Raw genomic sequence first — 12,482 nt, forward strand, 5'->3', positions numbered from 1 at the left:
CAGAACTGTCAGTTCACACAATGGAACATGCGGCTCCGGAAGCACTTTCCATTGTGTGCTATGGTGCATTGGGATGCGGGCACACCCGAATCTACCCGCATCCCAATTCAACAGAAATGAAGTTCATCTGGCTTGTACTGCAGACTGGAAAGAATACACCACTTCCCGCAGGACATACAGCAGCTGATACGTATAGGAACACTTGAGATATTTAAATAGAAGTAAATCACAAATCTATATAACTTTCTGACACCAGTTGATTTGAAAGAAAAATATTTTCACCTTCTCTTTTGAGTATCATGTAACAGGTTATGTAATAGGTTTACGTCAATTTATTTCAGGCCAATGGATAATTCAAGTTGTGCTGGATGGATAAAACCAATTGAAAAGTGTTTTCATCCAACAAGTGTTCACATGATTGAGGCAATGCTAGATGTAGCATGAAAAAGACCCAACCTTAACAAGAAGCAGCGCAACACAAAAAATGCTGATAGTATAATTTCAGATAAAAGAGATGAAAGGCAAGCGGGGAACAAGAGAGGATGATAATGAGCAGGAAAACCATATGAAGCCAACAAGAGCTGACAACTCTCATGAATGATCGCTTTAATTTGTCTCATCGGTAATGTTAATGCTCTAAGGAGATGGTATTTGCTCAAATACTCTTTTGCTCCAGTAACGCTTCTGATCTGAGCTGGTCCCCTTCCCTTACTAGCAACTCAAGAACACAAAGCAATATTTTTACAAAACTACCTAGTTTGGTGATTTTAAAAATTGGCATTAGAAAAGTAATCTCTATGTACACGCTCGGAATGAAGAGACAGGACCTTGAAACCTTGGGTCCAAAGTCAAATAAAGCCTTACTTCTACGTTCCGTGTTTCACGGACGGCTCAGATGTCGAAGGCCTGAAGTGGAATTACCCTTCTTCCCCCACACGGGGAATATAATGACACAGCTGCATGGTTGCTTCCATGCGGATTAGGGGATTCCACTATAGCCCTTCTATGTGTGTTCTGTCCATGAAACACGGACCGTGGGAACAAGACCTAATACTAGTGCTAAACAACATCAGTTTTACCAGTGTACCAGTCTTTCCACTGTCTCTAACATCATGTATGCTCTTTCAAAGACTTAAAGGAGAAGTCCGGCGAAAATTTTTATAAAAGTATTGTATTGCCCCTTGTATTGTAGTGCTTTTTTTCCTTGCACTTACTACTGCATCAAGGCTTCACTTTGTGGATAACATGGTGATGTCCCTTCCTGGATAACATGGTGATGTCGCTTCCTGGATAACATGGTGATGTCACTTCCTGGATAACATGGTGATGTCACGACCCAACTCCCAGAGCTGTGCGGGCTGTGGCTGCTGGAGAGGATAGTCCGTCGCTGATAGAGAATGACGGCTCCATTCATTCTCTATGACCGTCGGACTCATCTCTGATGCGCGCGCGCCAGGCTTCAGATGGTGATATCTCGGTGGCAAGAGCAGGTCCAGGAGCAGGACTTCGTGCATGGCATAAGTATAAGGGTCTCTTGCGGGGGTCAGCCGGGCTCTGCCCTGGCTGGGGGGGGGGGGGTCATGTATGGACATAACATTTAAAGGGAAACAGTCACCCCCTGTGCCAGGGCAGAGCCTTATACTTATGCTGGAGACCCTTATACTTACGCTATGCACGAAGTCCCGCTCCTGGAGCCACTCCCACGGCCAAGATATCACAGTCTGAAGCCCGGCGCGCATAAGAGATGAGTCCGACATTCATTGAGAACTAATGGAGCCGTCATCCTCTATGTGTGTCAGACTTATCTCTGATGCGCGCACGCCGGGCTACAGACGGAGATATCTTGGCGACGGGAGCGGCTCCAGGAGCGGGACTTTGTGCACGGCGTAAGTATAAGGGTCTCTAATGGGACAGTACCATTACATGTTTGTAATGGTACTGGCAATTTGAAGCCAAGCAATCTGCGTTATAATAGGAGCCCATGGAACTTCTGGTAGATGGACTTGGCGGAAGTGCCATAGGCTCCCATTATTCCATAGACTGCTTGTATTAGCAGAGATGAAGGGACAGAGTGTGTGCTGTAAAGCATGTCTGCCCCTTTGTGATCAGTGGGGGTTCCGGCACCTGGACCCCAACCAATACAAACCTCTGACATGTAACTATGATGTGTCAGAAGCACAGATCACTTATTTTCCCATTAAAATTCATGAAATATATAACACCAATGCTAAGGTCCACATGTCAGTAATATCCAGGAACTGTCTCAGGTTATAAATGTATCTAGACAAAGCCTTGCTCCATAACTACAAAACAAGTGAACTAACAATAAAATCTTGTGACTTAACTGACATGTAGCAAAGAGACAAATAAGGATAGGTACAAGCTAACTTTTCGTTTAAACTTTCACCTTTACATATTTAATTGAACAGATGCCTTAAAATAACATAATCTTCTCCGGAGCTATGGAGGTTTTGTTCCCTTAATTTCCATATATTTATAGGGTGATACCAGCACACTGTATAAAAACAGTTACACAATAATTGCCACTTTAGGGTATGTTCACACTGAGTAAAATAGGCGAGTTCCGCTGCAGAATTCCGCTTGTCTCAGTGCGTCATAGCCCGTCTATAGGAGAGCGTGTGCTCCTCCGCTGATGCCGCTCTCTACTGACGCCATTCACCGCTGACGCCGCTCTCCGCTCGAGGAAGTGTAATGTCACTTCTTTGAGCGGAGGGTGAAGGAGGTTGCGCTTTCCCATTGATGGGCTATGACACACTGAGACAGACGAAATTATGTGGCGGAAGGTTCCACTGCGGAATTCCGCCTGTTTTACTCAATGTGAACACACCCTTAATCAGCAATTTTTTCAAGTAAAAATCTGAATCAGACCTGTGATTTTCACAACCAGCCTTCAAACCTCAAGAATCTCTTCACACAAGTAAGAAAGAATTGGTTTTCTCAATATTTATAGAATCAATTTATGTAATGACTCCCATGAATGTACCATCAATACATTCGCTTTAAGTGTTTGACATGAATAGAACAGCGTTGACACAGGGAAGCCGGTGTTAGGGTCCTTTTTTTGAACCACGGCCCGATTTTTGTGCACGGCACCAGTCTATTACTAGGCACCGGCCTGAGCTGAAGCACTGGAGGTGGGCCGGTTCCCCCCCCCAGTGGGAGGAACCCCCTGCCCCATTATGAGGCGGCTCTATTAATTCTAATGAAGCCACTTCACAGAGGGGCGGGGGGTGGTTCCCACTGGGGGTGGGCCAGCCCTCAGGCGGGTGCCCGTGAATAGAATAGAAAGGACCATGGCACTGGCTTCCCTGCGCATACATGTTCAAAATACAGTATGTTCTACACTGAAAAGATACTCTTACCGGTATGGCTTCTTATGTGAACTCTGAGTGTCCCATTGCTTGCAAACTTCTGGCCGCAGTAAGGGCAGATCTTTTCCTTTTCCCCTGTGTGAGTCTATAAAACAATAATATACTTTTAAAACACATATAATAATAAGTTCAGAGCAGGGCCTACTGTAAAATGTACACATATATAAGACTATTACATTGTTCAAAATGACCCTTTAAGCTACTATTACTCTTTATAAAGGTTTTCTAGTTAAACGTTTTCTTTTATGCATCTTAGAAGTGTTAGGATACAATGGTCACTACAAAGTATAAGGAAACAAATGTAGGAGAAGGTTGCGGCACCGGAGGTCCCGCAGTGACGAAGGGCCGGGAGATGCAGAGGCTGGCAGGCTACGGATCTGTAGTCACATCAATGATGATGGGAATTGTTTTACATCTAAGACAACTTTTATTAGGGCTAGGACAACGGTAACGGTTTTACGGTACCATCTCTTCATCAGGTCAATACATTACATCTTTTGAGATGTATTGTATGGACCTGACAAAAAGTGGTACCTCGAAACACATTGTCCCAGCCCTAATAAAAGTCTTAGGCTACGTGCACACAGAGCAAAGGTGGCGGAATTCTGCACTGGAATTCTCCGCCACGAATTGCCGCCAGTCTCCCTGTCATTATGACAGTCTATGGGAGGCTTGCACGCCTTCTCTCTCTGTGCTGAAGAGAGAGGAGAGGAGGCGCTCGAGCCTCCCATAGACTGTCATTATGAAAGAGAGGTGGGCGGCATTCTCCGCCGTGGAATTCCGCCACTTTTGCTCCATGTGCACGTAGCCTTAGATGTATATGTAACACATGGCCAGACTGAGAACAGTACCAACTATTACTTAGTGCCTTTTTGCTATGACTCAAAGAGGAAGTTTCTAGGCAGGGGGCATCCCCCTATGACGGTAATGTAACTGCAAGCCTTCTAATTATCTAATGAAAAGCAAAAGCCAATGTCCTAGGCAATATACCTAATACTGAAGATATTAGAGGTTACACTTTAGGTCAGTGATTATATACTGTATAGCACAAGTCTAGACATACTCTCTTTAATATATATTTCCAACAGTCCAGGACCCATCTTATTTCCCCTCAGCTACAATTCTGCATTGGTCTTTACGCAATCTGGTACCACATTAATCCCAATTATTTTGCAGTATAGATGTGTTAACTATCAATGACTGAATTCTAAACAGTTACTTTTTCTTTTTTCTTTTCTTTTTTACAAATATGTACACACGCTAATTATTATTAAAGCCAGGAAATTAAGGAACAGCTTGTACTTACTTTTTTGTGGCTCTTTAAAACTGATGGAGTCACAAAGGCTTTGTCACAAAGATCACACTTGTACTTCTTATGGCCGTCATGTACTACTTGTATATGGACATTTAATGTGTCTTTCCTTTTAAATGTAGCGTCACAGTGATCACACTTAAAAGTTCGTTCACCTTGATAAAAAAAAAGAAACACAAAAACAAAAGAAAGTTGAATTGATATTAACATTACAGCACTGTGAAAATATCATAGATAGTTCAGTGTTTGGTATCACTGACCAGTGCTCTCAAAATTGGATAGGAAACAGTTAATATGTAATAATAATAATTATAATTTTGTTGCGTATTTCATGTTTTCCATCTGCTGACATCACACATTTGATAGCTATCAGCTGACTTCTTGTTTGTCTGCTATCTCTTCTGACTCCACCCTAACTATTTAAGATCAATTTTACCAGGGGCATAACAAGGAATGTCTGGGCCACAAAGCAAACTTTTGATTGGGCCCCTCCCTGACTGACCACTAAGCCCTCAAGTGTAGTCATAACTGTATAACAGCAAATGCTGGTGAGGAGTGCTTGCAGGTAAAGGGACATTTGCAGAACCCAGGAGGCAACGGGTGCTGCAAATAATGACAGCTCAGGGGACCCAGTGTATTGCAAGAGTGGGCCACAGCGGGCACACAGCAGCCACTATGTCTGCTACAGTGGTAGTTACGCCCCTGAATTTGACTACAGTGTGCATATCAAGTCAAGGACTAAAGGCCCTAATAGAAGACAATGATCAGCAAATATGCATGATGTCGGCTGATCGTTGTCTTTCAAAATGTTGAAACATCAACAATCTACAGTAGTTAGCAGCGATCTGCTGCCCTCGCTCCGTATAATAGGAGCAGCAGCAGCAGACCACCGCTATTTTCTATGGGCTGCCTGGACGATCTAACGATCACCTGGGCAATCCCCCTCACGCAGCTCCCCACAGCCCCCCTGCTCTTACCAGCTTGCTGCCGATGCGTGTAATAGCGCTGGCAGCGAGCGTGAAACTGAATTGCCACGTGTAATAGGGGCATAAGGGTCCTATTAGACAAAGTGATTATTAACGATTAATAATAAACTATCGCAAATAAGATCATTTATCGTTAAACTGAAATCGCTCGCCATATTACACAGAACGATAGTCGTTAGTTACGATTGTTACTACAATTGTTACTCCTATTTACTCCATCTAATGCTACGTTTACACGAAACGACTATCGGGCGAATTTTCGCAATAACGATCGAATTTGAACGATAATCGTACGTGTAAACGCGGCGAACGATCGAAAAATCGTTCATTTTGATCTTTTAACATGTTCATAAATCGTCGTTCGCCGATCGGAAAAAATTCGCCGATCGTTCCGTGTAAACAGTCGTCGCACGATAGTTCGGCCGCCCGCAGCCCCGCCCGCCCCCCCGCTCACAGCCCCGCCCCCCGTGCCGACTCGATCGCCACCCCCGCCGCCGCTCTGATCGCCACCCCCGCCACCGCTTTTTGCAGCCAAAACCAGAAATGGATTTGAAAAAAAGAGAAATCTCAGTCTTTCCTTTATGACCTGTTCCCTGTTAATAGTCCATTCCTGGCTTTGGATGCAAAAATCTGTCAGATATCTGTCAGATAATCTGTGTGTGTAAACGGACCCATATGGTGCGTTTACACAGGCAGATTTATCTGACAGATTTTGGAAGCCAAACCCCGGAATGGATTTGAAAAAGGGAGAAATCTCAGTCTTTCCTTTATGACCCATTCCCTGTTTATGGTCTGTTCCTGACTTTGGCTTCAAAAATCTGACAAATAAATCTGCCTGTGTAAACGCACCATTATGCTGGGTTTACACGGAGCGATAATTCGCCCAATCGTACGATTAACGATTTCTAAGTAACGATTTTTCTTTTATAACGATCAGCGTTTAGATGGAACGATATATTGTACAGAAAATTCGTTTTGCGATCATTTTGCGATCGCTTAAGCCTATCTCACACATAGGTAAAATCAGTGAACGACTGTTTACACGGAACGCTCAGCGAATTTTTTGCGAACGACGATTTAAGAACATGTTAAAAGATCAAAATGAACGTTTTATCGATCGTTCGCCGCGTTTACGCGAACGATTATCGTTCGAATTCGATCGTTATCGCGAAAATTCGCCCGATAATCGTTCTGCGTAAACGTAGCATTACACTGAACGTTTAGGGAACAATAAGTGAACAAATGCGGAATTAGGCTATATTCACACAATGTCAAAAAAAGAGAAAATGAAAAGATCAATCAATGTCAAAAATAGCAATCAAAACAAATTCATTATAGCAAGAGCATAAACAGATATTTCACACTGTAAATCATCCAGGATCAACAGTGATAATATTCTCAGTGGAAATAAACCAATGATCATGTAAGGCAATGTACATGATCACAATTGCACTGATATATATGTATGCTGTGTGTAATGAGTTGTATCACTGCTTGAAAAAAGCTGTTTGTAGCCAAAACGTCGCTCACTGGTGTGATAAAAAAAGAAAAGAAAGGCGTCCTCTTTTTCTATTTAAAAAAGACGTCCGTTATTTCCGCGATTTAATTTACTTTAATGCATTTAAGTCAATGGAATAACGGCCGCCCAATGCACACAGTATATAAAATAACGGATGTTGTCTGCGCGAATGTCAGAATAATGATCATGTCAATTATTTTTTGGACGTCTATTGCAAACAGCGGACGTCATTTTAAACAGAGCGGAAAAAACTGTGTGTGAACATAGCCTTACAGAGAGCGAATGTGGAATTACAATGAACAATTAGCGAATGATTAACAATGATTTTAGTGCCAGCGCCAAACGAACGATGAATGATTTCTCGTTAGTCGTGTGATTGTTGCCTGCATTTACACAAAACAATTATCATTTGAAATCGAACGATACAAGGATAATTTGTATGATAATCGCCATTTATTGTAACTGTTGGGCACCACTGACAGTGGTTTTTCTCTCGAAGTAGAAAATTCTGAAATGTTGAATGGGATGATGCCTGTTCTTCTCTTCCTCCAATGTCAACTGTCGGAGTAGTTGGGAGCCCCTATACACATGGGATCCCTTTAAATTATTTTACTGTTGGTTTATTCAGTTAATTGAACATTCAATACACCCAATACTATTGTCATATATCAATCCATTTAGCATTTCACTTTAGTTTTCGGTCAGACAATAAACTACATGTAGAGATGAGCGAACCTCGAGCATGCTGGAGTCCATCCGAACCCGAACGTTCGGCATTTGATTAGCGGTGGCTGCTGAAGTTGGATAAAGCCCTAAGGCTATGTGGAAATCATGGATATAGTCATTGGCTGTATCCATGTTTTCCAGACAACCTTAGAACTTTATCCAAGTTCAGCAGCCCCCGCTAATCAAATACCGAACGTTCGGGTTCGGATGGACTCGAACCCGAACCCGGTTCACTTATCTCTAACCCGAACCCGGTTCGCTCATTTCTATAACACGTCAGCGAAATGATAGGACTTGGTCTTCCTTAGCTTTGTGATCTTGCTAATAACTGATCTGTTTTGAAACCAAATGGGATAATTAGCAATAATTTAGCAGATCAAGATCTGTTTAAGTTCTGTGGAGCAGAAGAACTTGGGAAAAGTAACCACATGTACCTTAATGGAGGACAGATGGATGATAGCGTCCAATTGGAAAAACATGTCTGCTCTCTGTTTGTGATGTGTCCTATGGAGGATTTGTTTTGTGTTGGAGATGGCAGACATCTTTTCCTTCATCATCAGTGGAGCCAACATAATAAATGTGTGGTTTGCCTAGACTATATAGGACATTTATAGGACTATTCATCAAGACTTCTTCTTGATCTCACCAGGATACAAATAACATGTCTTCCTGTGCTATTATTAGGAATCTATTGAAAACTTTAATATTTTACATATTTTTACAATGTATTACTCAATAGAGACTTTAACTAAGACTGTAATATTTATTGCCGTTCCAAAAATTGGCGTTGACTTAAAGCTATCGTGACTACAAAGAACTTTCAAGGAAGACGGCTGAAGAATTGGCATTGTGCGGTTTCAGGTTTTATAGTACATGCCGATAAATAAAGAAATAGTTACATATGTTAATGTTAATAAATGTTAATAATCGATATTACAGGGTTTCGATTAGAGATGAGCCAAGTGAATCTGATGAATTCCAATATGCAGGGAGTTGCATTAAATTCACTTCATAGCAATTTGCGAATTCGCCAGATTAGCACTGCAAATTCAGTAAACATGGCGGCCGCACATGTTAGCTTACAGAACTGTCTATTGGTAGGAGCAACGGATTATCCAGAATTCCTTGCGCCTAACCAATCAGCGGCAAACCCCACTGTGATGTGAGCACCCCTCCCCCTATATCTCTATATAAGGTGATTGGCTTCCTGGAGGCGGACAGTCGGCTGTGTATAGTGGAGAGTAGGTTGCAGCAGGGAGAGAAATACAGAGAGATAGGGACAGAGAGGAGAGAAGGGTGAATTGTGGGTGGTCTTCTGTGGGAGCAGGGAAGCCATTGCCCAGTATACCAAGTCACTGGGTGCTGGGTGTACATTATAGGAAGTCACTGGGTGCTGGGTGTGCATTAAAGGAAGTCACTGGGTGCTGGGTGTACATTATAGGAAGTCACTGGGTGCTGGGTGTACATCATACCAAGTCACTGGGTGCTGGGTGTGCATTATAGGAAGTCATTGGGTGCTGGGTGTGCATTATAGGAAGTCACTGGGTGCTGGGTGTGCATTATAGGAAGTCACTGGGTGCTGGGTGTGCATTATAGGAAGTCACTGGGTTCTGGGTGTGCAATATAGGAAGTCACTGGGTGCTGGGTGTGTATTATAGGGAGTCACTGGGTGCTGGGTGTGCATTATACCAAGTCACTGGGTGCTGGATATGCATTATAGGAAGTCACTGGGTGCTGGGTGTGCATTATAGGAAGTCACTGGGTTCTGGGTGTGCATTATAGGAAGTCACTGGGTTCTGGGTGTGCAATATAGGAAGTCACTGGGTGCTGGGTGTGTATTATAGGGAGTCACTGGGTGCTGGGTGTGCATTATACCAAGTCACTGGGTGCTGGGTGTGCATTATAGGAAGTCACTGGGTGCTGGGTGTGCATTATAGGAAGTCACTGGGTGCTGGGTGTACATTATAGGAAGTCACTGGGTGCTGGGTGTGTATTATAGGAAGTCACTGGGTGCTAGGTGTGCATTATAGGAAGTCACTGGGTGCTAGGTGTGCATTATAGGAAGTCACTGGGTGCTGGGTGCATTATAGGAAGTCACTGGGTGCTGGGTGTGCATTATAGGAAGTCACTGAGTGTACATTATAGGAAGTCACTGGGTGCTGGGCGTGCATTATAGGAAGTCACTGGGTGCTGGGTGTGTATTATAGGAAGTCACTGGGTGCTGGGTGTGCATTATAGGAAGTCACTGGGTGTACATTATAGGAAGTCACTGGGTGCTGGGTGTGCATTATAGGAAGTCACTGGGTGCTGGGTGTGCATTATAGGAAGTCACTGGGTGCTGGGTGTGTATTATAGGAAGTCACTGGGTTCTGGGTGTGCAATATAGGAAGTCACTGGGTGCTGGGTGTGTATTATAGGGAGTCACTGGGTGCTGGGTGTGCATTATACCAAGTCACTGGGTGCTGGGTGTGCATTATAGGAAGTCACTGGGTGCTGGGTGTGCATTATAGGAAGTCACTGGGTGCTGGGTGTACATTATAGGAAGTCACTGGGTGCTGGGTGTGCATTATAGGAAGTCACTGGGTTCTGGGTGTACATTATAGGAAGTCACTGGGTGCTGGGTGTGCATTATAGGAAGTCACTGGGTGCTGGGCGTGCATTATAGGAAGTCACTGGGTTCTGGGTGTGCAATATAGGAAGTCACTGGGTGCTGGGTGTGTATTATAGGGAGTCACTGGGTGCTGGGTGTGCATTATACCAAGTCACTGGGTGCTGGGTGTGCATTATAGGAAGTCACTGGGTGCTGGGTGTGCATTATAGGAAGTCACTGGGTGCTGGGTGTACATTATAGGAAGTCACTGGGTGCTGGGTGTGCATTATAGGAAGTCACTGGGTGCTAGGTGTGCATTATAGGAAGTCACTGGGTGCTGGGTGCATTATAGGAAGTCACTGGGTGCTGGGTGTGCATTATAGGAAGTCACTGGGTGCTGGGCGTGCATTATAGGAAGTCACTGGGTGCTGGGTGTGTATTATAGGAAGTCACTGGGTGCTGGGTGTGCATTATAGGAAGTCACTGGGTGTACATTATAGGAAGTCACTGGGTGCTGGGTGTGCATTATACCAAGTCACTGGGTGCTGGGTGTGTATTATAGGAAGTCACTGGGTGCTGGGTGTGTATTATAGGAAGTCACTGGGTGCTGGGTGTGTATTATAGGAAGTCACTGGGTGCTGGGTGTGCATTATTGGAAGTCACTGGGTTCTGGGTGTACATTATAGGAAGTCACTGGGTGCTGGGTGTGCATTATAGGAAGTCACTGGGTGCTGGGTGTGCATTATAGGAAGTCACTGGGTGCTGGGTGTGCATTATAGGAAGTCACTGGGTGCTGGGTGTACATTATAGGAAGTCACTGGGTGCTGGGCGTGCATTATAGGAAGTCACTGGGTGCTGGGTGTGCATTATAGGAAGTCACTGGGTGCTGGGTGTGCATTGTAGGAAGTCACTGGGTGCTGGGTGTGTATTATAGGAGGTCACTGGGTGCTGGGTGTGCATTATACCAAGTCACTGGGTGCTGGGTGTGTATTATAGGAAGTCACTGGGTGCTGGGTGTGCATTATAGGAAGTCACTGGGTTCTGGGTGTACATTATAGGAAGTCACTGGGTGCTGGGTGTGCATTATAGGAAGTCACTGGGTGCTGGGTGTGCATTATAGGAAGTCACTGGGTGCTGGGTGTGCATTATAGGAAGTAACTGGGTGCTGGTTGTACATTATAGGAAGTCACTGGGTGCTGGGTGTGCATTATAGGAAGTCACAGTGGGCACAGTGTCCATCTTAATACCTCACTGGGTGCTCATTTACCAATGTCCACTGCTGTCCTGGGAGAAAATTGATATCACCAACGTCCACTACTGTCCATGGTGGAAATTGAATGATTGACAGGCTGATTATAGGAAGTCACTGGGTGCTGGGTGTGCATTATAGGAAGTCACTGGGTGCTGGGTGTGCATTATAGGAAGTCACTGGGTACTGGATGTGCATTATAGGAAGTCACTGGGTGCTGGGTGTGCATTATAGTAAGTCACTGGGTGCTGGGTGTGCATTATAGGAAGTCACAGTGTGCATCTTAGTAACTCACTGGGTGATACTACAGTTTGCCTGTTTTAATAAAAATGTGTTTGTATGTGATTTGCGAATATTCGAAATTCGAATTTTGCGAAAGTGACTCGCAAATCTCTAGTTACGATCTGTATTTCAGAAAAAAAAAAGACTGTAGTTCCATGTATTGAATAACAAAAATATAACTGCTAACTCAAGGAATGGCTGATTGCGGAAAGTATTGAATAAGATATTAGAATAAAACATTATTAAAAAAATTATTGCAAGCCCAGGTGCATAATGAAAAGCATTCAACTTGGTATCCCGCTATGAACGACATCCTTGCATATGTCAAGCCAGACCATTACTAGGGTCTCCATTTATTAGCTGGAGTGGAGAGCACCAATTAAGAATATCTCCCCTCTAGAGAATGGCTACTCAATCCTCCTCAAT

The 12,482-nt window shown here is 43.9% G+C and overlaps 1 protein-coding gene across 3 annotated transcripts in view; it reads right to left on the reverse strand.

The window, feature by feature from the left end:
- PRDM5 (PR/SET domain 5) overlaps nucleotides 1–12,482 on the reverse strand; it is a 128,676-nt gene that overhangs the window by 62,629 nt on the left and 53,565 nt on the right. For all 3 annotated transcript variants that reach the window (XM_069976820.1, XM_069976819.1, XM_069976818.1), the window contains 2 exons: nucleotides 4,699–4,859; nucleotides 3,384–3,477 (listed from right to left, as the gene is read on the reverse strand). In XM_069976820.1, coding sequence (XP_069832921.1) covers nucleotides 3,384–3,477; nucleotides 4,699–4,859 — 255 coding nt within the window. The remainder of the gene's footprint in view (nucleotides 1–3,383; nucleotides 3,478–4,698; nucleotides 4,860–12,482) is intronic.

The sequence above is a fragment of the Dendropsophus ebraccatus genome, chromosome 7, assembly GCF_027789765.1.
Source record: "Dendropsophus ebraccatus isolate aDenEbr1 chromosome 7, aDenEbr1.pat, whole genome shotgun sequence".
Lineage (NCBI taxonomy): Eukaryota > Metazoa > Chordata > Amphibia > Anura > Hylidae > Dendropsophus > Dendropsophus ebraccatus.